Source organism: Hyla sarda, chromosome 1 (assembly GCF_029499605.1).
Source record: "Hyla sarda isolate aHylSar1 chromosome 1, aHylSar1.hap1, whole genome shotgun sequence".
NCBI lineage: Eukaryota > Metazoa > Chordata > Amphibia > Anura > Hylidae > Hyla > Hyla sarda.
In genome coordinates this window covers 360,274,824-360,293,501 of record NC_079189.1, presented here as the reverse complement: position 1 = coordinate 360,293,501, position 18,678 = coordinate 360,274,824, and the positions used below count along the sequence as shown (strand labels likewise).

At 42.3% G+C, this 18,678-nt stretch overlaps 1 protein-coding gene across 4 annotated transcripts in view; it reads right to left on the bottom strand.

Annotated features, from left to right (window-relative positions):
• Positions 1-12,758: 12,758 nt before the first annotated feature.
• The window catches only part of PUM3 (pumilio RNA binding family member 3), a 133,479-nt gene continuing 127,559 nt past the window's right edge, over positions 12,759-18,678 (bottom strand). For 3 of the 4 annotated variants that reach the window (XM_056522565.1, XM_056522557.1, XM_056522581.1), the window contains exons 17-19: positions 18,321-18,408; positions 14,048-14,138; positions 12,759-12,932 (exon numbers count right to left, since the gene is read on the bottom strand). In XM_056522565.1, coding sequence (XP_056378540.1) covers positions 12,800-12,932; positions 14,048-14,138; positions 18,321-18,408 — 312 coding nt within the window. In that variant the 3' untranslated portion in view covers positions 12,759-12,799. The remainder of the gene's footprint in view (positions 12,933-14,047; positions 14,139-18,320; positions 18,409-18,678) is intronic. The other variant, XM_056522573.1, reaches the window with a different exon arrangement.

Genomic DNA, 18,678 nt, shown 5'->3' with positions numbered 1-18,678 from the left:
TAGTGAGGTTGTGTCAGTGTGTTGAGTCTGGGTGTTGGTCTGTTTTCAACTGTTTATTGGTTTGGTTTTCCGTCCCTCCCTCCACTGCTACGTGCTCTCCAAGAATGCTCCCTATAAGTATACTCCTGAACCTAATGAGTATGTTTGGTGCTTTTGGGGCCGATACCTACTTCTTGATGCATGATGGCGATTTTTAATTTGATAGGATGGAACGTTAGGGGGATGGGTGATGTGTCAAAACGCTGTGCTATTTTTAATGCTATTTTCAACCTGCTATATTATGTCTTACTGAGACCCATCTGACGGGGGCCACCACTGAGGTTCTTCATAGAGCCTGGGTTGGTCACTCGTTCCATTCTACTTTTTCCACTCATGCTAGAAGGGTCAGTATATTGGTCCATAAATCTATCCCGTTTAGTGTACTCTCCTCTAGCATTGATCCGGAGGGTAGATATATTAGTCTACTGGGCATGATGTCTCACCATATGTTTATATTTGTGGGATTGTATATCCCTCCCCCATATAGTGGAGATGTTGTGCATCGAGTGTTATCTATAATTTCAGGATTTCCAGTAGCCCCTGTTCTTATCTGTGGAGACTTCAACCAGGTCCTGGATGCTTCTGTGGATAGGTTTTGAGGTCCCCCCCCCCCCCTCACTCTAGGTCGACTGGACTTGCTAACATATTATCTGAGGTTGATCTATTTGATTTGTGGCGCTGTCGCAATCCTTCCGTTCTGCAGTACTCTTGTTACTCGGCCACGCATGGGACCCTTTCTAGAATTGACTTGGCAATAGGAGATGGGGATATGGCTAGAATGGTTAGACACATAGAATACTTGGCTAGAGGTCTCTTTGACCACTCCCCTCTTAGGCTTCAGCTTGATTTCACTGACGGTGCTGGAGGGGTGCGCCCTCTGTGGAGACTGAACCCGTTCTGGTTACAGGTACTGACCACAGCTGAAATTACCTGTGCTGAGCTTCGGGAATATTTTGCCTAAAATTTGGGTTCGGCTTCAATCTCTGCAGTGTGGGACTCCCTTAAGGCGTATTTGCGAGGCTTATTCATACGTGACATTAGTATACATAAATCGTTTACAAGGGAAAGGGGCGAGAAGCTGAGATTGACGGTAGTTGAAGCAGAGAATGCGTATGTCTCGGCTCCCTCCCCGGTGGCTGAGGAGGCCTGGTTGAGGGCACAGGGACATTATAAAGTGTACTTGTAAGAGACAGCTGAAAATAAACACTTTTTTGTTAAGCAACGTTATTTTGAATGTGGTGAAAGTACTGGTAAACTGTTAGCTTCCATTTCCAGGGCACAACAGGGCATATCGTTTATTAGTTGTCTGCGGGATGAGCAGGGGCATGAGATCACTGATGATGGGGGGATTTTGAATGTGATGTTGGCTTTCTAGCAGGATGCGTATTCCTCTAGGGCCTCCTGCTCTGAGACAGCCCTGAGGGAGTATGTACGTAGAGCTAGGTTGCCATCCCTTACTCTGGAGCAGAGGGGTGAGCTGGACTCGCCCATCTCTTTAGCAGAATTGGAACACTCTCTAAAATATGCTAATAATGAGAAAGCCCCAGGCCCTGATGGCCTCCCTAGTAAGGTCTATAAAAAATTCTCCGGTATTTTACTACCACAACTGTTGCGGGTGGTTGAGTCAGTGGTTTTAGAGGGTTGTTTGCCTCGCTCCATGATGGAAGCCATCATTGCACTTATTCCAAAACCTGGAAAGGGCCCTTCGTGTGCGGGTTCATATAGACAAATATCCCTTTTATGTGCTGATGTAATGCAGCTGGCTTCGGGTGCTCGCTAACAGGTTAGCTGGGGTCATACTTTCTCTGATCCATGGAGATCAGACTGGATTTATGCCCGGTAAATCTACAGTTGATAATATCAGGAGGGTATATTTAAATCTACAGATGTCTCAGGATGGTACAGGAGCTCGCTCGATTTTCTCGTTGGACGCTGCCAAAGCATTCGATAGCGTTGAATGGGATTACCTGTGGAGTGTAATGAGTGCCATGGGGTTTGGGGATAGATTCCTTTCATATGTTAAGCTTCTTTACCAGAGCCCGGTTGCCCGCATCAGAGTCAATGGTAAGATCTCACCATCGTTTGCTCTGCAGAGGGGTACAAGACAAGGGTGCCCCCTGTCACCCTTGCTTTTTGCCATAGCTATCGAGCCCCTAGCTTGCCATTTGAGGATGTCGCCAGAATAGGGTTTCAGTATGGGACTGTAGAAGAGAGGGTGGCACTCTATGCCGATGACATATTATTTCTGGGGGATACGGCCCATTCACTAACCCCTGTTATGTCTCTTATTGCAGAATTTGGTTCCTTTTCAGGATTACTTATCAATTGGGACAAGTCTGTTCTGATGCCTCTTGACCCCTTGCCAGATATACCTCAAATTGCTGTCTCCAAGATACAAGTAGCCTCTAGCTTTAAGTACCTAGGGATATATAACTCCCTCCATACATGTCCCTCGTAATCTAATCCCCCTTCTAGATAAGAGCTCTCAAAAAGTGTCTGTATGGTGCAAGCTCCCAATCTCGGTGGTTGGCCGTACGAATCTAGTCAAAATGATCCTTATGCCGCAATTGTTGTACATATTACACAACTCTCCGGTATGGATTGCGATGGCCTACTTTCAAAGGATTCAACGACTTTTCAGATGATTAGTTTGGGGGGGTGGGACTGCCAGGATTAAATTGGAGAAGTTACAGAGGGGTAAATCATCGGGAGGATTAGCACTACCGAATCCATGGTTGTACTATATTGCGTCACAGTTACATCAGGTAAGGGGGTGGGCAGCATTTCCCACATTGGGTCCTACGGGCCGACTGTTTATGATTAAGCATGGGGGTAGAATACTGCTACACATTCTGGAGCTTGGGGCTCTTAACAGACCTCCTGACTCCTCTCCCACGACTCGATTACTGTGTAAACTATGGGGCCACGTGAAAATACTGCGAGGTATAACAAGCTATCTTAAATTTACACCGCTGTGGCATAACCCTGGTTTGACTTTCTTTAATTCGTCTGCTGATACTGAGTTCTGGAAGAGGAGGGGACTCTGTGAATTGGGTCAATTGGTTGATCAGGGGGTGGTTCGGTCTTTTGAGAACTTGCAAGAAGAATTTTCCCTACCTCGCTCCTCATTTTACCGTTTCTTACAGATCCGCCACGCCTATGAGATGCAGAATCGGATGGGACTGTTAACTGTACAGTCTAATAATGTACTAGAATCTATTGTAACTAAGAGAGAGTCAGCTGGTGTGATTTATTGGCTTTATGGGGAATTGCTTAGCTTTTATCACGAGGGTTTCCCTTTGACTGTCCGGTCTAAATGGTAGAGGGACCTTGGGGTCCTAACTGACGAGGAGTGGAGCATTGTACTGGCGCTTACTCCATTTTTGCCTGTATCGGAATCTAACCAGTTGTCCCAGCTGTTTTCTATACATAGAGTATATAAGACTCCACTGTTCCTTAACAAGATAGGCATAAGGTCTGACTCTGCTTGTCCACGTTGTGGTGAGTTAGAGGCACACCTGGTTGATATGATGTGGACGTGCCCTTGTTTAACTGCATATTTGACTGGGGTGCTACAACTCATCAGGACAGTCTATGGGGTGACTATACTTAGGGCTCCCAAGGAATGCTTACTGGGACTGATAGGCTGCAGTCGAGAGCCCTCTATGGTGGAAGTTGGGATTTTGAAAGTATTATACCAGGCCAGGAAGCTGATTGCACAATTCTGGATTAGATCCTCCCCTCCGGGGGTGGCTGATCTCATAACAAGGATGACACGTAGTGAAATTGGAAAAGTTTATCTACATTAGAACAAGGTAGAACGGAAATTTGATGGTATTTGGGGACCCTGGGTACAGAGATTTGACCCCCCTGTGGACGCCTCTTAAATAGTGTGGTGTCTCTAGTGTGTGGCTGCGTGCTGATTGGTCAGCAAGTAAGCTGTTGATATGGCGGTTTCTACGTATGCTTACCCTCCTGAGCTGTGTGGATGTGGAAGGATGTATGATCTGTTGGACGGAGACTGGTGAGGTGATTATAAATGGGTCTGGAGGAATGTGCTCTCCTTCTCAATTATGCCATTATTGTGAACTTGATGGAGCCTGTCTATGATTTATCTATGATACGGGTGGAAGAGCTTTTGTGGCGTGGGTTGAGACGGAATTGTTTTTTTGTGTGTGTGGGGGGGGGGGGGGGGGGCGTGTGGGTTGTTGGGTGATGTCTGTTATTGTAAAACTGTGTTTTAAAAAAAACGTAATAAAAAATCTGATTTAAAAAAAACATTAATGTAGCCACTTGGCGTAATATAAAAAGAAAAAAAAAACTAATTTGTTGATTTTTTGGTCACTTCATTTATCAGAAAAAATTTAAAAGTGATCAAAAACTCACATCTAAACTAAGACTGTACCAATAAAAACTACGGAAAGAAAAAAAAAAAGAATCAGAATAGGAAAATAGTAAATAAAACGAAACCTAAATAAATTGGGTATCGATGTAAGTGTAATTGATCTATAAAATAAAACAAACGTGTCATTTTCACCGAAAAGTGCACTACGTAGAAGCAAAACCTGCCAAAAGTACCAAAATTGCATTATTTTTATATCATCCCACAAAGAAAAAGCTTATTGCTGGTCTCGCAATTCTTCTGTGATTTTTGGCCCAATTTTAATTTTTAACAGCATACAAAATGAGTGTCGTATCAGGTTTTCCCAGGTTGCAGTGCGGCCCGAGACATTGCATCACTAGTCAGGTGTTCACAGGGAGCCCGTTTTTGCTTCAATGGGTGAAGCGACCGCTGAGTGGGGAGATCATTCTGCAGTGAATTGTAGGTTTGCAACAGCTGGAGGCACCCTGGTTAAAAAACTCTGGTCTATTGCATTTAAGGGATCACAGGTGTGTTTCAATGGGTGGAGCGACCTCACACTTACAAACAAGGAATTATGAGACTTGTAGTTTGAGAGAGGGAATTCCAACAAGAAATAGCCAGTTCACAAAAAGATAACCACAGCGTTATGGTTGACTCAGAACATAGCCGTTTAGCTCCCAGACAAGTGCAGATCCTTCCTAAGCATGTCCATTACTGTCTGGCAGGTATGTACTAAAATCATTTTATGTTGGATAACCCCTTTCAAAGTAAGGAGGACCCCCTCCTCCTTACTGCAGTTGCAGTTTTTCTCTCCCTATATTGCTACTGTATTCAACCATATACCTGAATTTCTTTTTGTGATATGGAAACCAATTTTTTTTTATAACTATATCCCTATAATAGGTTAATACAGTATGTATACACATTACTAGTTCATGAATTGTACTTGGAAACATTCTACTGCATAGACAATGAAGACAACCTCATGGGACACGGTTTGTAATAACTGCTACATCTTTCCTTTAACAACACAGTTGTTATTTTCCAAGAATATACCCTACATACGCAAGTTGACTATTTATTCAAGGGCTGTCAACATCCTCACAGTTAGTGGCTTCAAAAACTCAGGTGTTTCCTTGTGGGATCACAGGAGATGGCATTTGAGATCATAAGAATTCTCTTTAGATATAGCTGTGAAGGTTGTAATGTGAATTACAATAACAGGAAATATGCTACTAAAAAATCTAACAAAAGCGATAACTGCTCCACTATATAAGTCTAGGCTAAAAGGTACCATGACATATCAGGCCGTTACAATTCTGTACTCTTAGTGTTGGATGTACACCGGTTTCTCTAGAACCCTAAAATATACCTAAAAAGCCAATATGTAGACAAACCAGAGAAATTCTAACAATTTACATACATGCACCACATTAGTAAATAATCTGGCAGAAGGGAAGTACACAAATGCATCAGGAAAACCAATAGATCAAGCATTGCTTGGAGATTCCAAAACAAAACCGCTGTCAAGGGAATGTGAAGTAGCTGCCTACATTAAACAAAGAGGCTGCTTTCACTTTTTTTTTTTTTGCCCCTTAAGGACCCGGCTTTTTCCGTTTTTTCATTTTCAATTTTTCCTCCTTAACTTTAAAAAATCATAACCTAAAATTCTATAGGATGGCTTATTTTTTGCATCACTAATTCTACTTTGTAATGACAGTCATTTTACCCAAAAATCTACGGTGAAACGGGAAAAAAAATCAATGTGCGACAAGATTGATGAAAAAACACTTTTGTAAGTTTTGGGGGCTTCCGTTTTTATGCAGTACATTTTTCGGCAAAAATTATACCTTATCTTTATTCTGTAGGTCCATACGGTTAAAATGATACCCTAATTATATAGGTTTGATTTTGTATCACTTCAGAAAAAAATCATGAATACATGCAGGAAAATGTATATGTTTAAAATTGTCCTCTTCTGACCCCTATAATTTTTTCTGTGTTCAGGGCGCTATGAGGGCTCATTTTTTGCGCCGTGATCTGAAGTTTTTAGCAGTACCATTTTTGTTCTGATCAGACTTTTGATCATTTTTTATCAACTTTTTTGTGGTATAAAAAGTGATCAAAAATGCGCTATTTTTTTTTCGCCTATGCCATTGAACGTGCAGTTTAAAAAGCGGTATATTTTTTTTATAATTTGGACATTTCCGCACGCAGCGAAACCACATGTTTATTTTTATTTACACTGTTTTTTTTATTCTTGGAAATGCCAGGTGATTGATAATTGAAAGGGTTAATGATTTTTTTTTTTACACTTTTCTTATGCAATATTAAAGCTCCTATAGGGGGCTATAACATTGCATTAACTGAGCTTTTACACCGATTGATCCATCTCCATAGGAATGGATCAATCAGTGTTTTCGGAGATTGAATGCTCAAGCCTGGATCTCAGGCTTGAAGCATTCATTCGGCGATCGGACAGCGCAGAAGAAGGTTAGAAGACCTCCTCCTGTGCTACAGCTGTTCAGGATGCCGCGATTATACTGCGGCGATCCCGAACAGCTCCCTGAGCTAGCCGGGCACTTTTACTTTCATTTTTAGGGTTAATAGCGCGCGGCACCGCGATCAGTGCCACACGCTATTAGAGGCGGGTCCCGGCTTCACTATGACGCCGGGCCCGCCGCGATATGATGCGGGGTCACCTTGTGACCCCGCGTTATATCGCAGGACTGGGACCCAGGACGTACCCATACGTCCTGGGTCCTTAAGAGGTTAAAGCTCTTTCACTTTACCCCTGTGCACTTGTTTTGATGAATCTCCAACATTATGTGTATATAAGCAGGCCATGTTGGGTCCCAGCGGCCGGACCCCAGCGATCAGACATCTTATCCCCTATCCTTTGAAAGGTAACCCCCAAAGTGGAGAAAGCAGCCCTCATCAGCAGAAATAGATCATTGCATTAAGACAGACAATGAGGGAAATTTATCAAAACCTGTGTAGAGGAAAAGTTGACCAGTTGCACATAGCAACCAATCAAATTGCTTCTTTCATTTTTGAGAGGCCCTTTCAAAAATGAAAGAAGCAATCGGATTGGTTGTTATGGGGAAATTTTCCTCTGCACAGGTTTTGATAAATCTCCCCCATTGACTCTAGGCCAGGTTACCATATTTTTTTTGACCAGAAGGGATCTGAGCTCATTCTTGGTACTAAATGTACAGCTCTCCTGTGCAAACTAAGTTTTGAGAAATGCATTCCCTGCTTCGTGCTTGCAGAGAGTCCAGCTCTTTGCATTAAAAGGGTATTCCAGGATTTTTTTCCTTAGCCTATGAGCACATGATGCTAAGTTATAATACTTTGTAATATGCTTCTATTACCTCTGTTCTATGGGCTCAAAGGCTGAAGAAAAAAATCCTGGAATACCCATTATAAAAAATGTGCACAGTGCTACAGTGTAAAATGCATGGCAAGGAAATAAGAAGCCATCAATAGGCAGCCCTTTTTCTCTGTAAATTTAGATTAATTTCTGACATGTATAAACTATGATACAATAGAGTTTAATTTAGAATTTACAAAAATTACTTTGAACAAATTCTACCCCATCCACAAGCTAATAAGTGGGGATCAGACCGCTTGTCCTTGAAATGAATGGACCTAACAATGTGTGCACAGCTCATGCTCCTTTCATTCTAAGGAGCTTGATTGGGGGGGGGAAGAGTCTCCTGAGAGGTCCAGTGACCCTGGATCGTCCGTTCCTGAAAAACACCTCCCCAACCCAGGAGACTCGCATCGGTCATGACCTGCCAGTGGAGAGGGAGAAAGGACCGCCCCTGGAGAAGAAGGGGAGAGTGGAGCCAGCTTAGAAGAGACCGATGAACAGAGGGGGGCAGAAGGATCTGGCGATCCAGAGTGGCCGGCGACTTGTCCCACTGGGCCAAGATGGCCAGCTGGAGAGGGCGACACCGAAACTGGGCGAAGGGAACTGCCTCATTGGCCGCCCCAATCCGGCCCAGCACCTCCATGCAAAAGTGAATCGGGACAGGAGAGGTGCACTGTAGAAGACGGACACCCTCCGATAGGTAGCGCCGCTTGTCAAGCGGAAGACGAACCCGGGCAGCCACTGTGTCGAAACGGAGACCCCGGAAAATAAGGGACTGAGTGGAAGAGTGGTTGGGTGATCAACTCCCGGTTGATCACCCAGCTGAAGGCAGACAGGGTCTGCACCGTGAAGGCTCTCTAAGTTTTGGGACCGGGATGGAGCTTTGATCAAAAGATCGTCCAGGTAAGGGAGGACCGAAATCCCCTGAGCCCGAAGGATGGCAATCACCGCCCATGACCTTGGCAAAATCCCTGGTAGCAATGGCAAGGCCAGGGACTGCAGAGCGGAGATGGGCCGGAAAAATGGGTACGTACAGATAAGCGTCGCGGATATCCACGGAGGAAAGAAACTCCCCCTGATCCATGGACGCAACCAACGAACGTAAGGACTCCATTCGGAAATGTTGCAGGAGCAAGTGGCGGTTGAGCAGTTTGAGGTCCAGAATGGGGCGGGCAGAGCCCCCTTTCTTGGGGCCGACAAAAAGATTGGAGTAGAACCCCGAAAAACGCTCCCCGGGAGGAAAGGAAACAATCACTCCCTGAGCAAGGAGGGTGCGCAAAGTGACCTGAAAAGCTACCAGCAAAGAAGGGGAACGAGGAGGACGGGATCGGAAGAAACGATCCCGGGGAAAAAAAGCAAATTCTATCCGGTAACCATGGCATCCCGGACCCAGGAGTCCTAGACCTGCGCTAGCCAAACATCTCGGAAAAGAGATAAGACGACCTCCCACCCTAAAGGGGATACAAGTGGGGCATCCCTTCAGGAGGAGGGAGGCTTACGGTTACCAGACTTGGCCGCAAAACCGCCAGAAAGGTTGTCTGACTTCCAGGAAGGACGCACCTTGAAGGAGGGAGCTTTGCGTGATTGTGAGGTGCCGGTGGGGAGGGGGGGGGGGGAGCTGCCCCGCTATCCCCAACATGTGCAGAGAGAGTCTGGCGTCCGCATCTTTACTCCATATGCTAATAAAGAATAAGGAAAATCCCCTTGGTATTCGGGGCCCCAGAAAAGGCAGGGGAAGGGGGCATGCTCACCCTATCCCACACATACTCAGGATGTGTTCGGCCAGCTATGGTCACCTGCGTCATGTCAGGCTGAAGGAGTGGGACGAGCAGGGAAGTTAGGGGTCCCTGACCCAAGGTGAAACCCCAGGCGCTGGCAGTTGGTGGGAAGGGGTTAACGGAATATACTCTGTGCCCCTTAGCCGCATTTGGGGGAACAGGTAGCGCCATGCTCCTGAACCCCCCCCAAAAAACAAGAAAAGGCAGAAAAAAACCTATAGATAAAATACAGGCCCTAGATAGAAAATAAAAAAAGAAGACCAGGTCTGGAGAACTCCAGACCTATGTCTGCCTCCTACTGACACTAAGCTAAAAACTGATTAGCTCAGAGTCAGGAGGCGGGGTATATCCTGCCAGGAGGGGCCGACTTTCTTTTTGTATGCCTAGTGTCAGCAAGATATACCCACGGTCTGTGTCCGCCAATGGAGTCGACCAAGAAAAAAAATTTTCTGGCTAGAAAATTAAGTGCATGGACTTTTTTGGGTCAGTAATTACAACCTTTAGAAAATAGGTTTGGCTTCCAAGGACAAGTTATCATATATCCTTTAAGTTGGGGCCTAACATATCAATATACAGTATAAACCCACACAACAGCAACTCAACCTGGTCCTACCAGTAAATGCAGAACTAAGGCAATTAAAAGGTGTTAACCAGGTATCATACAGATACCTGGGGATAGTGTAAAAATAAAAAAAGTATACTCCCCTACCCCAGTCCCCTGCAGCTGCTGAGATGACACTTCAGGTTCTTTCGGCTACTTAATCGTTCCTAATGACGTGTCGCCCTAGCAGGATCTGTCAGCGATTGGCTGAGTGGGAAAGTTCACACAGGGAAGTAGCTGAGAAGACTGGGAGTGTTAGCAAGGCAGCTAAGGGGAATTAAAGGGGTTATCCAGGAAAAAAAAATTTTTTTTAATATCAACTGGCTCCAGAAAGTTAAACAGATTTGTAAAGGACTTCTATTAAAAAATCTTAATCCTTTCAGTACTTATGAGCTTCTGAAGTTGAGTTGTTCTTTTCTGTCTAAGTGCTCTCTGATGACACGTCTCAGGAACAGCCCAGTTTAGAAGCAAACCTCTTCTAAACTGGGCGGTTCCTGAGACACGTGTCATCAGAGAGCACTTAGACGGAAAATAACAACTCAACTTCAGAAGCTCATAAGTACTGAAAGGATTAAGATTTTTTAATAGAAGTAATTTACAAATCTGTTTAACTTTCTGGAGCCAGTTGATATATAAAAAGTTTTTTCCTGGATAACCCCTTTAAGGTAGGCAAGTATACTCCTCGCATCATCAGAACACTGTACAGGTGTGTAATGCCTAGTGAATGAGTAATGCACGCAACAGGAGTTAAACTAAATTATAGAAAATCTGTGTTTAGTTTACTGCCCTCCTTGCACTAATAGACGACTAGAGGTGGTAGACTTCTTCAGCAGTAACATATGCCTAATTCTGCTCTAGACAATAGGTCTTTACTAGTTTTGCATTTTACAAATTGTATTTTACAGCAACTTTTAAACTGTATTTTACAGAAACAGGGAACGCAAATGAACACAAAATGTAAAATAAAAAAAATTGAAGAAACTGTTAAAAGAAAAAAAGTCTGCACTGGGCATCCATGTTTCACCCTTGTTTTCATTCCGTAGTGTAAATGAACCCTAAAAGGGTCCCTGTCAATTAAAAAAAACATTTGATACGTCACAGAGGCAGGAACCTAAAAAAACATACCCTTAGAGCCAACAGTATGTTTTCAATACTAGGGAATCCCACAGAATATAACAAAACAGATGTCTTTTTTGTTACAATAGGAGACATGTCATTGTAGAGGGCAAATGACTGGCATCGTTCGAACCAGAGTGTATGACACTCTGGGGCAGATTTATCAAAACTGTCTAAAACTAAAACTTGCCTATAAAAAAAAAAAAAAATCACAACTCCGCTTTCATTTTACTGGAGCAGTTTAATAAATAAAAGCTGAGCGGTGGTTGGTGGCCTTGGGCAAAAAAGACAGTTTTTTTTTTTTGTGATAAATGAGGCCAGTGTGAACAGTCTAAGGCTGGGTTCACACCACGTCTTTGCAATACAGTTCCCGTATCTGGTTTTTGATAAAAAAAAAACAAAAAACCCTGATTCCTCAAAACATGACTAAACCGTATCAAAACCTGTGTACAAATTTTAATCCGTATAGGGTTTTAAAAATTATGTCCGGTTGCATCCGTTTAAGGAAAAAAAAGTATACGTTTTTAACCTTTCATTCCATTATGAATAAAGTTTCACTTGTTTGATTTAAATTCCAAGTAAAAAACTGGGAAAAGTCAAAAACTGTATGGAACCGTACACACATACGATTCTGAATGGTTCCCATTGACTACAATGTTAAAAAAAAATGTATATGTTTCAATACGGTTTTTCACCCGGACCAAAAACCATGGTAGGTTACGGTTTAGGGAAAAAACAAACTGACAAAACCTTACAGGATGCAAAACGGACACAACCTGATGCATCTTTAGACATAAGGTTTTCAATGGAGAGTCAATGCATACAGTTTTCAATATGGTTATGTACGGTTTTCAAATTGAAAAAATATACGGGAACTGTATTGCAAAAACGTGGTGTGAACCCAGCCTAAGCGGAGGTCTGTCATTGTGATTCTTGTTTATAGAAGACTGTGTTTAGTATATAGCACAAAAGAGATTTTGTTAAAAAAAAAAACCTTTAAATGAAGACAGTGCCAGCAGAAACTGTATGACTGTATACTATCTGCTGGCTAATCATGTCTCCTGCACACTGCTCACATTAGTCACGGGCACTGAGCTACATCTGGAAATTAGAGTGACTGATGAGAAGGTCTGGGACTAATTAATCTTAGTGCCGTGCAGATTAGAACACGGCCTTCATAACAACACTGTCTGGTATGACAATATGTAGTCCTATACGCAGCAAGCTGCACTGCACGAAGTGCTCTGACACCTTTCTATCATAACTAGCATTACCACTTTCGGTAGGTACTAACCACTGCATATCAGGAACACTTTATAAAACCTGTTTTAGAGATGCCCCGCGTCTTTTAGCCATCACAATTCTAATCATTCGAACAAGGGTGTTTCCACTGCGAGTATACATATTTGGTAGTTTGTTAGACATTAATGAAATAATAGGCACAGAAAGACAAAATTTGTAAAGGAGTTTTATTTATACATATAAAACATTCTTACAAATCTTTCCCAAGCAGATATAATAAAGGCCTAGGGAGAATTTAAGTTTTCTAGTAAAGCTTCGACTGCTTTACTGTTGTTGGGGTTTTTTCGTTTGGTCAGAATACCCTTGAGTCCTTGTTTTGCTTGGGTGGCAATTTCTTCATCTGAACTCTGTAAAAGACTAAATACAAAAAATAATTCAATATCAGAATGTATCAAAAATGTAAAGTCATATGAAGGTGATGAAGGGGCTGCACGTTTTTATTTTATATGTTAACTTTTTTAGCCTAAACTATTTTTCACTTGCAGACACTAGATGAAGTAATGATCCATTTAATGTACAGACTAAAGAACAGCCAAAGTAACCACTGTGCGATGAGGAAAAACATTAAAATATTTAATAACCCCAACCAGATAATCACATTGTAGCATAATGCTCTCTAGAACACTGTTCTCCTGAATTACTCTAACCAGCTAAACAATGAGTCAAGGCCAATAGGAGCAGAGCTAATGACTACTTTGGAACAATAGGTACAGCAGTTAGAGGGCTAGGTGATCACAATCGCTGAACAAAGACTAGAATGCCCACGCTGAGATGTGGTTCATTACAAGGCACGTTTCTTGCTTTCCTAACTGCGCTGTGTGAGCTGATCTATTTCTCCTAATATTCAATAGTCTTCTAAAACTCAGCCAGCCGTTCTTAACAAGGATTAAAGGGAGGTGAATAGTGCAGGATCTAAAAGGAGATAGAATTAGTGTGGTTTGTGCCCTTCTCCATGACACCAAGAATGGATAGTAATGTGAAGCAAAAACACAATTCACAATTCATGTTTAATAACAAGCAAAAACATTTTTTTTGTTTGTGTGAAATTTTATTTTCTGGTCAGCTCAATGATAACGTGATCAAGGTCAATACATGTACTTTCCACAATACTATATTCTTTTCTGCAAATCTATAGTTATGAAACCTTATATTCAACAAATATTCCTCCATTTCAACAATTAAGGTGGTTTTGTTTCACAAATTGGAGTCTATCCTTGTGATATCATTCTTTAAAAGGGGCCCCTAAATCTGAATGGGATTTGTTCCGCACATTCCCGAACTGTGTCTGTCATTTCATCCATTTCCTTATAACACCATTAATGATTTCACCTTTTGTATGGGAGAAAGCATAGCAGCAAAAAATATTCATAAACTCTGTGTCATTGATCATTTTGTACAAGTTGGAGCTTAAGGGCAGTTATAAAAAATAAAAACCAAACAAAAAAAAAACCCACTCCAGAATAGATTCTTACCAGCAAAGGACTATGGCACCTCTGTTCACCTGTGCCCAGCTGCTGAGGTTCTTGATGCCCACATGTTCTACCAATGTTCTAGCAAAAGAGCCTATTTAGAATGACATAAAATAATATTATTTTGACTGAAAGGTGAATGTGTATCCTGCATGTCTCTTATGCTGTAGGTGACTACTACCAAATATCTTGTGTTTGTGAGAGACAATCCCATCCATGGACCAATGAATATTATGGTTGTCCTAATAAAAATGGTAAAATAACCATTACATTTAATGTTAGGCAATAAAATAGGTTTTCTTATTAGAACTCTCATGGAAGGACAATGCAAGCAACATAGGATTTACCCTCTACATGAATATAATTTTTACAAAAAGTCCAAAACTTGTGTTTTAAGTACCCCCAAGGAGGTGCACACTATGGGGCTGATCTACTTTTGCAAATGTAGCACAAGTCATAAAATCCTGATATTTGGTCCATTTGTTATGAATTTTAGACACTTTTTGTACCTTACTCAACAATCAGGCTTGGCTTAAAAGGTAGTCGGCATTGTTTTGCAAATAAAGGATTATGGCTTGTGCTCTGTGCCAAAAATTGCACCAAAATTGCAAGATAATTTACGCCAGGTTCACATCACTAAATCAAAGTCCAAAACAGCAGCATACAGCAAAATAATCCACAGCAGAAATCCATTGAGGAGTCTCATAGGTAAAACCCTAACTGTGCACAACATTCAAGGACAACAAAACATGAAAGAAAACATTTCATACAAGTATCAACATTTACAAATATAAACAATTCATGACACAGGGATTGATCAGGTCTTTACACTTAGTACACTTTACCGTGATAATCTCATAATCGCATTTTAAGAAAAGAAGAAGGTGAATCTTTATTGCTAGCCTGCAATATCTGACAACTGTAAACAGCAGCCTGGCCGTGACCGCAGAGCCTACAAAAGGGCAAGTGTCTCAGTATGTAACGGCATCTACAGAATCTGTGTCAAGTCTGTGCCAAATATGAAAAATTCCATGACCTAATTTCTCAAGAAACAGCCTTAGGTTTATGAAACAGACCTGAAAACTTCATTTTACAAACATAAAGGAGATCTCTGGAAAAAAAATTACTAATCCCCTATCCACAGGAGAGGGGATAAGTACAGTCATGGCCGTAAATGTTGGCACCCCTGAAATTTTTCTAGAAAATGAAGTATTTCTCACAGAAAAGGATTGCAGTAACACGTTTTGCTATACACATGTTTATTCCCTTTTTGTGTATTGGAACTCAACCCCAAAAGGGAGAGAAAAAAGCAAATTGGACATAATGTCACACCAAACTCCAAAAATGGGGTGTGATGTAACACGGGCACAGAGTCGTGACGTCACGATAATCCGTCCCCGTGGGCGGGAGGCAAAAGACTGAGAACCTCCAGCGATTCCGGCAGTACTTACAGGTGGGTGCTGCATGCTAGCTTGCTGGGCTCCCCAGCAGCGGGACCCCCGCGATCAGACATTTTATCCCCTATCCTATGGATAGGGGGTAAAGATGTCTTGGGGCCGGTCTACCCCTTTAATATTTGGTTGCACACCCTTTGGAAAAAATAACTGAAATCAGTCGCTTCCTATAACAATCAATAAACTTCTTACACCTCTCAGCCGGAATGTTGGACTACTCTTCCTTTGCAAACTGCTCCAGGTCTCTCTTATTGGAAGGGCGCCTTTTCCCAACAGCAATTTTAAGATATCTCCACAGGTGTTCAATGGGATTTAGATCTGGACTCATTGCTGCCACTTCAGAACTCTCCAGCGCTTTGTTGCCATCCATTTCTGGGTGCTTTTTGACGTATGTTTGGTGTCATTGTCCTGCTGGAAGACCTCAGATCTCGGACGGAAACCCCGCTTTCTGACACTGTAGAGTGCGACCCAAAATCTGTTGATAATCCTCAGATTTCATGATGCCTTGCACACATTCAAGGCACCCAGTGCCAGAGGCAGCAAAACAACCCTTAAACATCATTGAACCTCCACCATATTTCACTGTAGGTACTGTGTTCTCTTTGTAGGCCTCATTCCACTTTCGGTAAACAGTACAATGATGTGCTTTACCAAAAAGCTCTATGTTGGTCTCATCTGTCCACATGACCTTTTCCCAGAAGGATTTTGGCTTACTCAAGTTCATTTTGGCAAAATGTAGTCTTGCTTTTTTTATGTCTCTGTGTCAGCAGTGGGTTCCTCCTGGGTCTCCTGCCATAGCGTTTTATTTCATTTAAATGTTGAGGGATAGTTCGCGCCGACACTGAGGCTCCCTGAGCCTGCAGATCAGCTTGAATATCTTTGGAACTTGTTTGGGGCTGCTTATCCACCATCCGAACTATCATGCGTTGACACCTTTCATCAATTTTTCTCTTCTTTCCACGCCCAGGGAGATTAGCTACAGTGCCATGGGTTGCAAACTTCTTGATAATGTTGCGCACTGTGGACAAAGGCAAATCTAGATCTCTGGAGATGGACTTGTAACTGAGATTGTTGATCTTTTTCCACAATTTTGGTTTTCAAGTCCTCATACAGTTCTCTTCTCCTCTTTTAGTTGTCCATGCTTAGTGTGGCACACACACACAGATAAATATTGCAAAGACTAAGTGAACTTCTCTCCTTTTTATTTCCTTTAGGTGTGATTTTTATATTGCACACACCTGTTACCTGCCCCAGGTGAGTTTAACGGAGCATCACATGCTTGAAACAATTTTGTTTTTCCTTAATTTTGAAAGGGTGCCAATAATTTTGTCCAGACCATTTTTGGTGTTTGGTGTGACATTATGTCCAATTTGCTTTTTCCTCCTTTTTTGGTTTAGTTCCAATACACGCAAAGGGAATAAACATGTGTATAGCAAAACATGTGTTACTGCAGTCCTTTTCTGTGAGAAATACTTCATTTTATTGTACTTGACTGTAGGTAATTGTAGCGAGTGTTGTAGTAAGGAGCGCGTGCTGGCTCTAATAACTACTAATAGAGTGCCAAAAAGACCCGAGTACAGCTCACGGCCATCATCGGCGCTCCCATAGAAATAAACGGAGCGGCAGACAGCATGCGCTCCTCACTGAGACCACCGGGGTCCCATCCTGGAGATTGCGGTGGGCCCCAGCTACTTATCCCCTATCCTGTGGCTAGGGGATAAGTTAATTTTCGCCAGAGCACTCCTTTAAGACTTTATATTTTCTTGGTACAGTACACACACACAATGTATTTTTTAAAACAGTTTCAAGAGGACCAACCCCCTCCCAAAAAAGAAATTAAACTAAAAGGGTACTCTGGAGGGAATTTTTTTTTTTTTAATCAATTGGTTCCAGAAAGAGATTACACACACACAAACAGTACAGTGCTCTCTTCTGCCATCTCAGGAAGTGACTGGACTAGGAGAGGTTTGCTATGGGGATTTGCTCCTGCTCTTGACCGTCTCGGACACTGACAGAGGTGTCAGCAGAGAGCACTGTGGTCAGATTGGAAAGACTACACAACTGGGGCATACAGCAGCTGATAAGTACTGGAAGGATTAAGATTTTCATTATCTGTATAATTTTCTGGCATCAGTTGATTTGAAGACATTTTTTTCTTCAGGAGTATTCCTTTAAAGGGGTACTACGGTACAGAACATCTTATCCCCTATCCACAGGATAGTGGATAAGTGTCTGATCTTGGGGGGTTTGACCGCTGGGACCCTTCGCTATCTACTGCCCGGCACCCTGGCTGTCTCCATGTACAGAGCGACCCTTCGCTCTGTGCACGGATTGCTGTCAACCACGGCATGAAGTGGTGGCGTGTCAGCCACCGCTTCATGCTGTAGTCAACAGTAATCCATGCAGCCCTATATTTTTGCTTTGGAATTTTGTGTACATAGGTGACACATGACCAGCTCACTCTGCTTTCTAGAAAGGTGAGCCACTATTACACTTTCCTTATTTAGATTGATAAACCTGGGCCAATGCATAAAGCTCACAGCAGTGTCACTGCAGACATAGCACATACTGTATGTATCTTCAGGGAGTACACTTGTTTCACTACACTACAGGGCAGATTTATCCAGCTGCAAAATAATACATAAACCTACATAAATGTGCATTGTATGACCCACCAGTCTCTATCCCAAAAAATATAAGTCATACAATCGATCATTATACAGTAATTTAAGAGTATGAAAACTCTGCTGTCAGCCTGAATTAATGCTGTAATACCTTCTATATTCTATTATAATCACCAAGACATTCAGAATGCATCTTACCTTCTTTACCCTGTTCTTTTAAGTCCTTATCTTGCTTCAGCAACCATTTCAGCACAAGGTGACCAGCAGGGTGTTCGGCAATGTGAAGCTTTAAAAGGACCACAATGAAGAAACAAGGCGTTTAAAACATAGTATTTCAACTGATCTGAAGGGTACGCGAACAACAACAGAAAATGTTAAGTTGAATATACAGTATACGATAAGGAACACTGAATAAAAAGCTGTTTAGCCAACTATTTTTACTTTTCCTTTATGTGCTTATCAGACATTTTCTATATTCAATGTGTTTGATTAGGGTAACAGATATTTAGAGACAACTGTTGTCACTGGCATGGGGCTTTTTCTGGATCAACACCAC